The 15,590-nt window shown below is 40.5% G+C and overlaps 3 protein-coding genes across 3 annotated transcripts; 1 reads left to right on the top strand and 2 right to left on the bottom strand.

Annotated features, from left to right (window-relative positions):
- Positions 1-1,285: 1,285 nt before the first annotated feature.
- Positions 1,286-4,698, bottom strand: avpr2b.1 (arginine vasopressin receptor 2b, tandem duplicate, 1). Its single transcript, XM_023403665.2, has 2 exons — positions 3,539-4,698; positions 1,286-2,927 (listed from the first exon to the last, which is right to left on the bottom strand). Exons 1-2 carry the CDS (start codon positions 4,401-4,403, stop codon positions 2,719-2,721), a joined length of 1,074 nt encoding a protein of 357 aa, XP_023259433.1. The 5' UTR covers positions 4,404-4,698; the 3' UTR covers positions 1,286-2,718.
- Positions 4,699-4,844: 146 nt separating this feature from the next.
- trnt1 (tRNA nucleotidyl transferase, CCA-adding, 1) lies at positions 4,845-10,282 on the bottom strand. Its single transcript, XM_023403661.2, has 8 exons — positions 10,127-10,282; positions 9,842-9,971; positions 9,288-9,481; positions 8,682-8,820; positions 8,437-8,563; positions 8,081-8,274; positions 6,914-7,167; positions 4,845-5,777 (listed from the first exon to the last, which is right to left on the bottom strand). Exons 2-8 carry the CDS (start codon positions 9,969-9,971, stop codon positions 5,535-5,537), a joined length of 1,281 nt encoding a protein of 426 aa, XP_023259429.1. The 5' UTR covers positions 10,127-10,282; the 3' UTR covers positions 4,845-5,534.
- Positions 10,283-10,356: 74 nt separating this feature from the next.
- Positions 10,357-14,925, top strand: LOC111653182 (PRA1 family protein 3-like). The gene is made up of 3 exons (XM_023403660.2): positions 10,357-10,587; positions 13,780-13,997; positions 14,312-14,925. Exons 1-3 carry the CDS (start codon positions 10,409-10,411, stop codon positions 14,485-14,487), a joined length of 573 nt encoding a protein of 190 aa, XP_023259428.1. The 5' UTR covers positions 10,357-10,408; the 3' UTR covers positions 14,488-14,925.
- The last annotated feature ends 665 nt before the right edge of the window (positions 14,926-15,590 follow it).

Here is a 15,590-nt window from a genome sequence, read left to right as displayed (position 1 = left end):
AGTGCCTTTTTTTTGGTAAAGCTTTATACACCACACAAGTTGTATTTAGTGTAAGAGAGATTGATAGGATACTTATTGGATATCTATACTAAAACAAATTGAAGATACTCAATCCCTATTTTATAATTACTGGGTGCCATAATGTTGTAACCGTAATATTGTTACACAAAACAGTATGTGCCAATGTTTTTTCACAATGAAACTAGTTATGGTGTGGTAAGTTAAGTTAAGCAAGCTAAGTGTGGTAAGATATCCATTATTCACAACATGTGGTGCAACAACATGGCTAGCATCCACTGCGCAACACTCAAGGCTCTCCCTCACCTAAAACATATATCAAGTTAAGGAATATATACCACTGTTTTGTATTGAGACACTGAAAAAATTTCAGTAGCTATTATAGTTTTCACCCTTTCCAGTGTATATATATGAAATGAAGGTGAATTTAATTTCTAGATCAATTCTAAATGCTAATTTGTCAAGCTCTTTCTTTCTTCTGTACAATATATTTACTTAGTAAATTGCAGGCTGTGGTCTAAAGCATCTCTCTTGTTTTTCTTGAAAACAGTGTTACTCCCATGATTCCACTTATTAAATATGAATGGTTAATAAAATGCTAAGACTATAGGGTGTGTGTTGCATGGTTTGAATTAAGAATGCTGATCTGTCAGCTGCACCGTACCTCCTCCTCTCTGACTGTCTGGCAGCTGGGGATGCTGCAGTGGCGGTTGCTGGTCATTCTGTTGGCAGTAAAGGTCAGAGTTGAGTCCCAGCCAGCTGTCAGACAGTCACTGACGAGGGTCATGGCAGAAGACTCAGATTTCTGTGCAGCTTTGGAGAGAGCATGGAGCATAATATTGTTATAGCTTTTTCAAATGATGTGTTTGCAGACTGATTTCAAAGGGGTGTAATATTCAGATCCTCCGTGTAGTGAATTACATGGGAGTCAAGGGATATGTTTCTCACCTTGGTCACCTCAACTTATAATGACATGCTGCAGCTAATGACACATCTGTAAATCACTGAGACAAAAGCATAATTGCTGCTGTGTCTGTCACCTGATACTTCTCCAAGTTCTATCTTCCAAATGGAAGATGCAGAAACTATCAGGTGACATACAACAGAACAGACACAGGGGCCTGTGGGAAAACAAGATAAACTGCAGACAAACAGAAGTCTGTGTGGCTAAGCACCTCTTAAGAGTAGAAATAAACATTTCCACTTTAAATCCAAAGGGACATTTTTCTCAACAAGTGCTATTGGGAAGACAGAACACAGTCACATGAAAAGTAACAACAGTTTATTATTTGGTAACGCCTCAGAAATCATCACCCCTTAGAGGTTAAGATAAAAGTCTTTGAAAAATGTAAACATGTTGCAACATTTATCAGAGCATCTTATCTGAAGATACTTAATCTTTAACAAACACAGACCCACCTGTTTTCTCATAACAGACTGTTTTAACCAGCACCTAACCAATATCTGTCATTATCATAAATATGACCATACAGGTAAGATGTAAACTAGACTGAACAATCACATCCAAAGAATACATGATACATTACATATTTACAGGATAAAATGCATTTACATTTGACACTTTCACATTCTACATTCTAAGCTCCATAGATTAATTTTCGAAAAATTATGGATTATTCATCCATTTCGCAAGATCAGCTCTTATATAAACTCTTTGACGAACAAATTTACATGCAGTGAAATAGAAATAAAAATCTTTAATGCAAATGGTGCGTCCATTTCATGATTCTTATTTGTCTTTCTGGCAAAAATAACCTGATCCATATTGTACTGTTGATTCCATAGCTTGCTCCATTTGTCAACTTTAAAGAATCACATTGTGCGCCACAATTACACTAAGAATAACGGTGTATTCACAATGCAGTTGAAAAACAACGGTCTTGCACTGCACTTTCTGTATTGCTTGGCATTCACGGTAATGGGGAGGTGTGCACTTAAGCTGTTTGTTGGCAACAATGTGAATACATCTTTAGAGTAGACAGACACGCTAGCCACTCTCTGAGACATAAGCACACTGGTTCTTTGTGCTAAATGCTGACGTCAGCAAGCTAACACGCTCACAGATAGCAATGGTAAAATGCTGGTGTATCATATTTACCATGTTCAACATCTTAGTTTAGCTTGTTACCATGATAACATTCGCTGATTAGCACTAAACACAAAGCACGGCTGAGGCTGATGTCATTAGTTCTGTGCGTACTGCACTGATTCAAATTCTGAACTGATGATGATGCTGGAGGTAAAGTTACCGGGACACCAACTGTTCATCCTCTGGGGATCATAAATGTCTAAGCCAGATTTCATGGCAGTCCATTCAGTAACCCTCTCAATCAATATTAATCAGTATCACAAATGTCAACCTCATGGTGACAATAGAGGAAAGTACTGTTCTGGTTATGTAATAGTGACTTAACGGCCATCATCTCATACCTCATCAGTGTAACATCCCTATAATGACCTGCAGTGTGTGTGGTACTCAGTAGTGAGTTTCAACATGAAAGTAATTGTTCATTTCTATAGTGTGCTCTCACTACAATATACTGCTACCACAGGGACTTGCAGTACTGTGATGCCTGTCTTCACACTTACTTCAGTCTTTCTCATAAGGGAGCAATATTTTTACACCGTGTTCAACAGGCTGGATTGAGGTGAGAGAAGTGTCTGTGAGACGTCAGGCTTTTATCTACTGTCTGACAGGCTCTTCAGGCTGATGTACAGGGAGCTGACCATGGTGGCCTCCTCCTGCATGGACTCCTTCAGATCAGGCTGACCCATGCACATCAGGGCCACCAGTCTGTTGGGCAGCTTCCCACTGAACAACAGGTAGATGCAGGGGTTCGCACAGCTGTTCAGACTGGCCAGCAGCATCAGGATGGTAAACGTTGCCGCTGGAAACACAGAGGAGGAAATGAGAGAGATATTCATATGAGCCCTTTTCTCCTTTTGTTTTATCCATTTTAAATTGAGAGGACCTTCTCTTGGTTATGATACATGTTGTCAATAATTAAACTCAGATTGTGCAGATTACAGAGTAAAATCATTTGCAGGGCTGACTTCTATCTATCTTATATTATTAAAGTTGCTATAGGGAGATGGCACCCTCCTTCTATAATATTTTCTTTTTTTTTCTTTTTTTGAGTGAATACATATTATATGATAAATGCAGGGTCATAATTTTAAGGTTATGATGTAACCCTATTTAAAAGCACTTACAGAAAATCAGATCTGGATTCCAAACTTGATTAAAAATAATGTCACAGGATTATTTTTTACAGGAAATCTGTCAAGCTGTGACCAAGGATATTTAACTTGTTTTTTGTGTTTGTTTTTTTTCATTGTTTGGCTCAGAGTTTATAGCCATTCTTTGAATTGAATACATCACAGCTGATAATTTGTCATACTGTTGCATGCTGTAATTCCTATGTTAGAATGTATTTTTGTATGTAAAAAAACATTTTCTATGTGATTTTTTCATGTTGTCAGATCCCTGTTGTCTTACTCTGAGTGGGCGCCTCAACGTCCCAGACAGACCAGAGCTGCACAGTGAAGAAAGGCGTCCAGCAGATGATGTAGGCGAGCACAATGACCACGGTCATCTTCACCGTTTTCACCCTCGCCTTGGACACTCCTGCCACGCTGCTGGCCCTGGAGGACAGCGGCTTACTGACCGCCTCTCCTACATGGTGCGTCTTCATGTGGAAGTTGTTGCGCACGGTGCGGCAGATGCGCACTTGGCACACGATAACCGTGATAATGGGCAGGATGAATATCACCAGAGTCGTCCAGGTCACGTAGGCTTTCGGTCCCCACGGCTTGATGAACTGCGCCCAACAGTCGTACACACCGGGAGCGACCTCGACCCGAGAGAAGATGAAAATCTGAGGGAGGCTGCCGATGAGAGAGACGCACCAGGCGGCGCACACCGGACCGTTCAAGCGCGCCCTGCGCCTCTGGAAAGTCACCATGGGGTTGCAGATGGCTTGATATCGGTCTACTGTCATCACTACTATCATGTTAGTGGAGGCAAACATCCCGACCACCTGCAGGTACTTCACAGCGCGGCACAGTATATCTGGTCCGACGAATCTGTCGGTGATGTCCCAAATGAGTTGCGGACAAACTTGGAAGAACGTGACCACCAGATCTGCGAGGCACAGGTGGAAAACGAAGACACGCATCCTGGAGAGCTGCTTCCTCCGCTTCCACAGCACCATGAGGAGCCCGAAGTTTAGGATCCCCGCAGTGATGAAGATGATGGACAAAAGAATTATTTCCACCTGAGCCAAGCTCTCATCTCGCGGCTCATCCCCAAAGAGCGCGCTCTCCAAAGTGCTGTTACTGATGTTCACTCGAAACCAAGCCATGCTTTCACACCAAATACAACACTACAGGGTAGCTGAACACAAAACCCATTCCAGGTGAAACCAGCTAAAGTAGAGGCATGCAAAATACAAAAACTTTAAACATTCACTTTTAATAATGTAATTAAAAGGTAATTCCTAAAAAAAAAAAAAAAAATGTTGTGGGAGTTTAAAGGATGCATCCTGCAGGCAGAAACTGAGGTATTAGTAAAGGAGAGATGGGGGCTTTATATCTCCTCATCTCTGCAGGAGGGAGGAGCAACACCACTCCAGCACAGAAAATACACAGATCAACCACCACATTAAATCAGGTAACTGGCTTTAATGTGGTGCTGCTCGGGGGATATCCGTGGTCTGTTTTGAAAGACCTCATGCTGAACCATCAATAATGAGATTTAAAACGTATTTCAATTAATTTCCATCATGCATCATGGCAGCACCAAGTCAAACATACACCAGTCTTTATTTCTCACAGCTCCTGCCACAGGATTTACACGAGTGCAATGTACTTCAAGCAAACGAATCACCAAGTCTCTTTAATTAAAAAGAAAAAAATATATTTTTCATAGAGGATATTTTCCTCACCAAAGAAATGATATATTACTGCAGTTAAATAACAAAACTTCTTACTGTTTCAACAAATAAAAATAACCATTTCTATGGTGTGGCGACCCCTGCTGCTAACTAACTCAAGATTTTATCTCACTATTCATCACAGATTCCTATATCCATGTTTCACCTTCCTTCATCACACCTCACCACATAAGTGACAAAGACGTTAATTGGCTGAGCATCAGTACAGTGTCGGCCATTTATCTGAGGACCTTAACATAAACAGCAGGGCTATGTAATAACACATGGTGAAATCAGCTGCCATTGTCCATTTCACATTCTGTCATAAGGTGATCTCTTTAAGTTTACATGGAGATGCAGATGAACAGAAGTGGCCTTGGGGTAATTTAGAATGAAATTACATTCAGCAATGGGTATGCACGTGTCAGTTCTTGTTGCGTCCTCCGTCAACAACACGCCTCAGTCTGCTCAATCGATACCTGTGAGCGGCACAGTTACGGTGTCAGTTGTCCGGACTGTTATTGTCTATTGTCATCTGACACAAAACACCTGCTTTTCTGTTCATTTCACATAACTGAGCAGTTCATCTTTGTCCATTTGGTAATGACTTTTCTTCCAGATGTCACGCAGCTTCTGTAAAGTAGCACCAATCTCCTTGCCTGACGTGACACCCAGCCTCCTCAGATCGTGCCCGCTGACAGGGAATCGAGGGATTGACCATCTGCTGAGCTCTGCAAGCAACTTCTTCTCACCTTGGTACTTCAGCAGCTCACATACTTTACTCTGAGAATCCAGCTCCCGACTCTGAAAAGATATGGCATGTGTGAGAATTAAAGCCCCTGAAAACTTTGTTTTAGATTTATCTTCTTTAACATTAAATGTTCATCACAAAAAAAAATATATTATTTATTTATGGGTCACTATTAAAACATTCAGCTGATCTGCTTTATCAGGACTACATGGGTGTGGTTTGACTTGATTTAATTGATGATTGTCTTGCAACATAACAAAACAAACCTGTAGCTGTCATCAGATTTTGATTAAAATATTCCTAAATCCTGATTAGTTCACAGAAATGTGTGACATCACTTTTTTCTCCCCACTTCAAACCAGTTAGAAAGACTACTTCTGTTACAATTAGTGAGTTTCAACAGAATTTTACTGAAGCTGAATCCAGTGTTTAACAAGATTATCACATCTGAATCCTTTCAATTCCCTTATTGAATCCACTTAAGTTGTTGCTTTGTTTTTGTTAACAAAGTACTAAACTAAAAAGCTTAGTAATTGAAACTAAAAATAAATGTTAACCACATTTGACTATCAGTACCCAATCCTAGTTAGTGATTATAAACATTTTCTAGAACGCCTCCTGTTGTCAGTGTGTCAGTATGGGTGGGAACATGTTGCATTCAGATGTGGGTGATGGATGCAGGTGGACCACTGTCCAGCAAGAGCAGGGAAGTAAGATAAAGGCTACAATTTGTGTGTACAAAGTAACTCAAATCATTTTCATGGTTGGCTAATCTGCTCATTTAATGATTCATTTTTGTGGTCACATTTTTCTAAAGCCCAAGGTGATGTCTGCAAATTGCCTGTTGTCCAAAACCCACATATGGTAGTGAGTTATATATCATAGGACCTGGAACCAGTTATTTTTTTTTCCTTTGATATTTTTGCTGAAATATATTATGACTGAACTTCGTGTAGCAGCTGCTACATTGCAGGTGTCTGTCCAATTAGCTTCAAAATCAGCTGAATCAAGCTGGTATAAAATAATAATGCCTGCCTAGAACATGGTGTGTACACTCTGAATACTCATGGCTAAAATCAATGACCACATTGTCCCACTATAACTCTCTCAGGCTATTTTTGTTTAACACAAACATGACGAATTAACATATTATTGTATTGACGCACTAACTGAGGAGACTGAAACTTACGTCAATGATGAAGTCAGTGAAGGGTTTGAGGCTGTCCGGCTCGTCTTTGCTCTTGCGGAGCTCTCGTCTGTATTTGATCAGGAACAGAGCCAGAGTCTTCTCCTCCTTAGACACCTTCAGTCGGATGTCCATCTTTTCTACCTCCTCTGGGCAGCGGAAGAGAGTCGCCAGGATGGTCATGGGTTTGGGAGAGTGGTCTTTGGCGTTCTGCCACACTTCCTTCATCTCCTCAACATCGCCATCTGGAGGTAAACCTGAGCAGGAGCAGGGACAGAAGGGATGAGCAACAGAGCAGAACAGAAACAAGAAAAAAATGGATTTTATTGTAATTACGCTGATTACATGTCTGAAGCACCGGTGTCCTGTTAGAACAATTTTTACTGAATAACCTGTTACGAGGGTCATCCGTCTAGTGCTGACTAATACCAGGGTATCAAATCAAATCCCACTTCAATCTCAGGAAAGGAAATTGAGACATTCCTTTTTCAGAAGCGGCTCCAGTTTCTTGACAATTAATGAAACTATTGATCCTTTTAACTACTGCCTGCACTTTGCAAATAACGACTTGATAGCAGTCATTATAGCTGAGACCATTGTCAAGAGGGATCAGATCCATGACAAACATTATGTTCCAACAGTTGGGAACATTTTTACCAAACATAAAAACTAATGGTGACAATTGAGCCATACAGACATTTATTGCTTGAATAAGAATATAATATACATATTATCTTATGTAATCAATTTTGGAAGTTGTTGTTATAAAACTAGTTCAAGAGGATTGGCAAAGTTTAATTTTTGCTAAGAAGAAAGTAAACAATTGTGATTCATGTACGCATGTTTATCGCACACACTAATAGTCAGGATAGCTTGGCCTCTGCTGCTTCAAGTTGTGTGTAAAAGGCAGTTGTGTAAACACTGTACCATAAACTGCACCTCTTAAAGGGATAGTTCTGGTTATTTGATGTGGGTTGTGTGAGGTAGTCATATATAGTCGGTGTATTACCTACAGTAGCCGCAGTCAGTTCCAAACTGGGACCGCGCTGATTAAAATCTACTGTAGACAATGTACTGACTATATATGACTAACTCACACAACCCCAGGTCAAAAAAACTGTACTATCCATTTAATAACCGTGTAAAATTGTTTCATTGCACCCCACTCACCTGTGTACTGGGCCAATTCCAGCCTGTACATCAACTCCAGCAGATGAGCAGCATGGTTACCAACCACCATCTTTTTTATCTCCACCCAAATCCGTTCTCCTGATACTGCTGCCAGTCCACGCCCATTTTCCCTGATGGCGGTCAGTGTCTCAGGCTCATGGTCATCAGGATCCAAGGCCACCCTGCCATAGAACCTGGGGTGAAATAACAAGATTAAGGTCAATACACTTTCACTTCAAACAAATACAGAAGATGATATTAGTCTTCACCTTCCATTTTTATTTTTTCTTGTTAAAATTTTTTTTTCATTTTTTCCTCATGAATTGGGTAAGATGAAATGAAACGAAACAGACCACCTGAAATATCGCAGTATTCTCAGGTAGTCCTCTTGGATTCTTTGCTCAGCGCTGCCAACAAACCGAACTTTTCGGTTCTGCAGGTCTTCATATCCTTTGAAATAGTCGTACAATGTGCCATCGAGCCCTATAAAGGGCAAAAGAAATCATGGTGAGGACTTCTGACACATGTATATACCACATGCATCTCCAAAACTCAAGCCAACACAATGATAAGTCATAATGATTTCTCAAGGCACAGTTACCTAGAAACATGGAATTGATGGTGAGGTCTCTCCGCTCAGCGTCTTTCAGCCAGTCAGTGGTGAATTCTACCTCTGCATGACGTCCATCCGTCTGAACATCCACTCGCAATGTGGTCACCTCAAAGTTCTCATTGTGTAGCTATATAAAAAAAAAATTAAATAACAATAAAGAAAACACATATGACAAGAGGCACATTAAGACTGCCCTTGTGGTGCTGTGATAGGATACAGATGATGCAGGTCCTCATTTTGAGTCAGTGTCCATCTACTCACTCTTACTTGTGGGTGGCGTAGTAGTTCAGAGAGCACTAAAAAATATAGTTATTTCACAATCTGTACATGGTAAAAGGTATGTCATGTATGCAACCTTATGGAACCATTTGTTCCAGCCTGAGCCCACTGCCTCATTTGATGCAACATATTTACATATTCCAGGAATAAACAAATCAGAGACATAGCTTCCTGTTACTGGGCTACTTGTCTCCTTGGTGATCTTCCACAATCAATCATGATGGCTAGTCCATTAACATCTTTAAATCAAGATCTATGACCTATTTAACTGATCAATCAGATTAATTGCATGTGGAACAAGCAAGTGTCTTTTACCCGTGCAGTAATGGTCCCATGCTTCTCTCCTTTATTGTTGATCATTCTGATGCCAGCAGTCTGGAACATGTGCTTCATCTCCTCTGGAGTGGCTGTTGTGGCAAAGTCCACATCCTCAGGCCGCTTGCCAGACAGCAGATCCCTTACCGCACCTCCAGCTATCCTCAGCTCATGCTGGTGCTTCTCAAACACCTCTGCAAAAACCAAACACACACTTAAAAGAGTTGCGTTAAACCTGGAGGGGCAAATAACTTTTCAAAATGATGAATTCCAGTGTCATGAATCAACACAAACATTCAGTTTTGTTTTTCATTTATATTTTGAGTCTGGCTCTCTGCTCTCTTTTCACTCAAACGCTGAGATTATTTCTGCCTCCAGAGCAGCTTTGGCAGTGTTTTTTTTTTTTTTTTAACTGTCCTGCTCCCTCTCAAACTTGTATAAATGATTTTGCATGCTCTCTCATCATTTAAACTGACTTTAACTGCCCCTGCTGACATGTCTGTGGGAAATGAGTGACCACAGCAGCCAGGTGTCTGTCCACGGCTGCACCTCACCTGCTAATCCAGTCAGTCCATCAGTGAACAGAGACTGGAACTCACTGGTCTTCAGCTGCATAGTGTAGAGACTCCTCCAATAGAAACCTGCTCTACCGATCACACGAGGACTCAGTATCCTGCTCCACATCTGTACAAACAACAAAAACATAGTAATGTACTTATGTCTGGTACCGTCCATCAGCTTTTATTGAGCTAGCTAACGGTACGTGTCCGCGTGCACCTGTCAAGTTGTTTACACATACACAGCAAGTGAATAACACCGTCATGTCAACATTTACGTACCAGATATATCACACAGACGTGACTGCAACTCAAACGGAAGAGTTTATGAACATACAGCGCAGTTACCACTTCACAATGTCGCTCTTTCTTCTGTCGTGTAGGACTACAGGAAGATCTCTCAGTAACATGCGGTTGGTAACCAATAGCGTAAGGCTTCGTCACTTCCACGAGGCGGAGCTTGTGCTACTAGTAGCTTTCTCGCGAGATTCTCGCGTAGCGGCGCTTCAGGTGATTTTCCGGCTGGTTCCGTGCTGTCACTTTAGAAAACGGAGCAGGAGACAAATGGCCAAAGTAGAGCTGACACCGCTCAGACCGTGGGATGACTTCTTCCCCAGCTCGGAAAGATTTGCTAAACCAGATGTGAAAGATTTGGCGAAATGGAACAACAGAGTTGTCAGCAACCTGCTTTATTATCAGACAAATTATCTGGCTTTAGCCGTCGTTGTTTTCCTAATTGTCGGGTAAGTGACGTTGCACACAGTAAGTTATGGTATCATTACAGCAGCTGTGAAGTGTTATATTCTGTAGTTTGCAGGTCACTTTATAAGTCGTTCGTCACCTTTCCTGGTATATTTATCCCTTGATGTTTCCCTGCTGGTGTAACCTGGGGTGTAGCCTACTTTAAAGGGATTTAAAATGCGGATACAGGCAGGATGTAGGCTGCTTAAGAATTGAAAGGTATTGTTCCAGCTTTCATATGATGCACTGTGACTGTTATGTTCTCAGTGGTAACTTTTCTCAACATGAAAACCAAACTTAAGAACATTTCCTCAGCTTGTGTCTCTCCTGTTGGAATTTTACTCAAAATATCAATATTTAATCAATAGAGTTGAAATTCAAATAGGCTCCCAGGATATTCTCACTTACACTGTTGGAAACACAGACTGAACTGGAGGGAGAAAAGATGAGTCAGCAACCACTTTTAGGCCTGACTCATACAGTACATGAATTGACATCAACATTTCTATAGGCATGAAGTACAAGCACAGCCCCAGACTCCTGCAGACTGCTCAGAGAACTAGTTTATTATCTGATAGCTCCATACAAGGCAGATTCAGGTCAGGGAACAAGAGGTTAAGCCTCTACTTTATGAAATATCTTGGCTTTAGTTGGTACTTTGTGTCAACTAAAGCCTGGCTTGCTAAAAATAGTGTTGCCCTGTCCACTGAGCTGTGTGATGACATATTGTTGCTATGGTTGTGAAGCCCACTTTAGCCTTTGTCTAGTCAGCTGTTGTATTGCAGCACAGTTGTGAGAAAACAGCAGCTTAATCAGCTGGCCCCTGTATCCTTGATTAGAGATAAAACCCAGTATCGGGTATTCTCTCATTGAGTCAATCCTGATTCATGACCCCAAACCAACCAACAAGGTTGAACTTTGACACGGTCTACACAGTTAACTTTGTTGTTGCGTATTATGTTATTTTTATCCCGTTTGGAAACAGCTCAACCATGTCCCTGCTTTTGCATGGAGCTCATTTGCATTAGTAGATGTAACAGTCTCAGGAAACTCATTAAGCCATAGTACATTTTCATCAAGCCATGCACAGAATATAGCATAGGTTTGCCATTACCCAAATAACACAGCAATATTATTCTCTCGGTACTGAATGATAACTGTAGTCTAAAAACCAGAAAGCCTGCTAAATCAGCTGCTTTCATTGAACTTTCACTGATTCTGGGTCCTTATACAGTTTTTCTAACATAGAAAGCACATTTCCAGACCATGTAACAGGGCCTGTAGTTCACATCTCACGAGGTGAGGACTTGTAATAGTTTTCCAATAAAGAACAACAAGAATCAACATGAAATCACATGTAAAAGTAGGTGAGAAAGGCAACAGTTGCACACCTTTGTCACAGTAACATATTGGACAATGTGAGAGGTTCTGTAATGCAGCGGTCCAAGAGAGGTTTCAAGCCCATCCAAGAATGTCAGAGGTCTATCTTCCAACATGTTCACGACTTCACAATGCAAGTGAGGATTTTTTATTCAGCATGGATACAAGGCACATACATCACATGGCAGGACTGATGGGTTAGGCAGCTAACTTGTCGTGTTGTTTTTAGTTTGTTTTTTTGGACTCACAAAGATAGCAGGCTTAGTTCAGGATTAGACTGACATCCTTACAAATTGGTAGATAGATTTTGCAGTGGATGGCAATATGTTAGATTGGAAATACAGTCAGTGTTTACAGTTCAGTCAGTGCCGTACTCTGACTGTAAATCATGGCCTCCATATCAGAGGCCATGATTTTTTTTTTTTATCAGAGAAATCAGATTTAACTTGAATATGAGGTACCTTGACTAATAAATTGTTTGGGCATATGTATTGACTGATATCATCTTATCACAGATATATTGATATCAGCAAATATATCAAACGAGAAGCAACAAGAAGTTGCATATTATTTTTGAGGTAATTTAGAAAGTGTTACCATTACACGGGTTGTCCATCAGAGGGCAATGGCAAGTTGACTTTTCAACTGTGAAGAATTTAAAGGAAATTAAGGATTTCAAGGGATAAGAATTTAAGGCCTCCTTATAAAAGATATTTGTGTATGTAATATGTTTATGTAAAAACAATAGTGGTCAGCCAGTCAGTATTGTTACTGCATTTGTATCGAAAATTTTTTATAAACTCAATAAAATGATGCCAAACATAAAGGATCACCGTGTCCTAGTGGTAGGCAGTGATTAGCCTTTATATACCTGCACACTGTGACTTAGCACCCACTTTATTAATGCTATGTTTTGATCACAGACACCTTCATCAAGCATTGTTTTCTTTAAGTTTTTTTTTTTCAACTTTGTGAGACGCAGTTATCAAAGATCACCACTGTTAGTGAAGCCATACACCTCAAAGAGAGCCTGAGTAAACCAAACTGTGAGACAGCCCCTTGGTTTCTCACTGAGGTCATGAACTTGACCTGGCGACATCACTGCAGTCGTGCCAGGGCTGGATTTGTCACAGAGATTTTCTGTCCAAGGTGTTTGGCCTGGGAGAAAACAGTTGGCATGTGTGTGTGTGTGTGTGTGTCTGTGTGTGTGTGTGTGTGTGTGTGTGTGTTTGTGTGTGTGTGAAAACTAGCTCGTCTCAGGCATAATCTTGAAAAAGAAGGTTTTAAGGGCTGCAGTTAATTATCATTTTCATTATTTAATAAATATGCCAATTATTTCCTCAATTAATTGACTAATCATTTGATTTATAATATGGCAGAAAATGATGAAAAATTCCCATCATAATTTCCCAGAGCCCATGTGTTACTTTTGAATTCCTTGTTTTATTTGACTATTAGTCCAAAATCAGTTTACCACAACACGAGACATTAATTTTCTGCTTATTTTACTAATAAATGAATTCACTATTGTTTCAGTTTTAGTTTTTGCCTTTTTTTCTTTTTCTCTTTATTATGTTGATGAACACAGTGTAGAAAAACTGTAATAATTTCAAATCTACATGAAATATTACTCAACACAGACTTTTTTATTTGAATGAAAACAGCCTGTGATACTATTCAGTGTTGTTGCACAAACAGCATCTAAACACTTGGTGGAGCCAGTGACCACACACAAGAGCCCTGCCTGTGCTCCAGTTGTATGACAGCAGTTTTAAACTCCCCCCCCCCCCAACCTCTGGTGTCCTGCCCTGCAGGTTCCTGAACCCTCTGGGGATGTTCACAGCCATGGCCGTGGTGTCAGGCGTCTTCCTGGGTTCACTGTGGGCCGGAGAGAACAGAGCTGCGATCAACAACTTTAAGAGGCAGAATCCCACAGCGTTTGTGATCGCCATCATGGTCGCCAGCTACATCGTAATTTCTATGCTGGGGAGTGTCATGGTGTTCATGTCGGCAATCACCTTACCTCTGGCTTGTAAGTTCAAGATAATAACGTGGGAAGGTCACATTTTAAATTTGAATCCATGAACGACACATAATGTTCATATATACCTGTTACTGCAATATAACTAATGTTAAATTTCATATCTGATCCTTTTTATTACTCAATAATCTTTTTAGAGTATTTTGATCTATGCATTTGAATTAGAAAATTAGTTCTTCGGACTCGATGAAACATGTTTTTCAGATTCTCACACTGATGTTATCATAGTCTGACTTGAACAGAAGTTTATGGGTTTGTTTTTGCCAAACGTTGACAACTTTAACGTTTTCCCATCTGCCTTTCAGTGATATTTGCACATGCCTCATTTCGCCTCCGCAACATGAAGAATAAACTAGAGAACAAGATCGAAGGTGCTGGACTGAAGAGGTCACCGATGGGCATTTTGCTGGAGGCTCTGGGTCAGCAAGAAGAAAACTTTCAAAAGATCCAGAGCTTTCTGGAGGGAAAACTGAAGGAGTGATTGCACTTGGATTGAACACACATGTCCATCTTTTGGCCAAAGATCTTGACTTTTTTCTTAGACTAGCGGTTTTCTGTATCTCTGAGTCTAAACCTCTTAACATTTGTTTCATATACAGTGTGTTTACCCGTATGTGTTTTGAAAAGGTTTGTTATCTGAAGGGGTTTATCTTTACCTCAGGGTTATCTGTCACTCCACCAAGAACTTGTTGGGGCACTTTTCTCAAACACCAATGAGGGCATCTCAAGAGCTGCCTCACATCTCTGCTATGCAATGTATCAGTGTTCCACACAGCTGCAGACTCCTTCAGTCTTTGGTACGAAATCTGTGTTTAATCAGTCTCAGAAACGACCGTCAGTCCTGCCAGTTTACGCTCAACTAAAATTGTGAAAGCAATGTGTTGCCTTTTAACAAAGAATAAAAAGTGCACACTCAACACATGCTGCTGCCAAGATACTCCAAAGGCTGGATTGTGTCCTCACATAAAATGTAACAGTCTACTGAAGTACACATTTGAATAGAAACCAACCAACCTTATGTTCATGCAAATAAATAGAGCCAGACAAAAGAGAAAACTTTGTCTCCAACTATGAAATACCTTTGATTCCAAACACTGAGTCAGATCAGTGTCAATATTTAAAGTGAGGACTTCAAAGGAGTGCGAGGTCTTGACCCGTGCCCATCAGTATTCCTCCTGCACCTCTGGCTGTTTAATCTTGACAATGCCCCCTGGGTGATGGATTGGTTAACTTTGCTCTCCTCTTCACTTACGCCAATGCTAATCAATGGGCTGCAGTAGATTATAGTGCGGAGAGCTGAGTGCTGCACAGCGCTGAAGTGGATTCATCTGCAGTCATTCACCTCCAAATCCGAGTTAGATGCTGTGTCAGCTACTTTGGATGTTTTTCTTTTTTCTTTTTTTTTTTATTTGATTCCATTTGAAATTGACTGCAGATAGCAAGAATCAATCTGGAATGTAATGCTCTGTTATTTGGTTTTAAGTGGCAGTGTGTAAGTAGGGGGGGGGGCATGAAGATAAGAATGATGGCCATTAAAAAGGGCAATCACTTCAAGTATTCATGTTAACCCTTTGATTTCAGAAT

This window comes from Seriola lalandi, unplaced genomic scaffold (genome assembly GCF_002814215.2).
Source record: "Seriola lalandi dorsalis isolate HSWRI2012SDOR001 ecotype SW California unplaced genomic scaffold, Sedor1 jcf7180002054169, whole genome shotgun sequence".
In the NCBI taxonomy this organism is placed as follows: Eukaryota; Metazoa; Chordata; class Actinopteri; order Carangiformes; family Carangidae; genus Seriola; species Seriola lalandi.
Note: the sequence above shows the minus strand (reverse complement) of the source record. Positions and strands in the feature narration are given on the sequence as shown.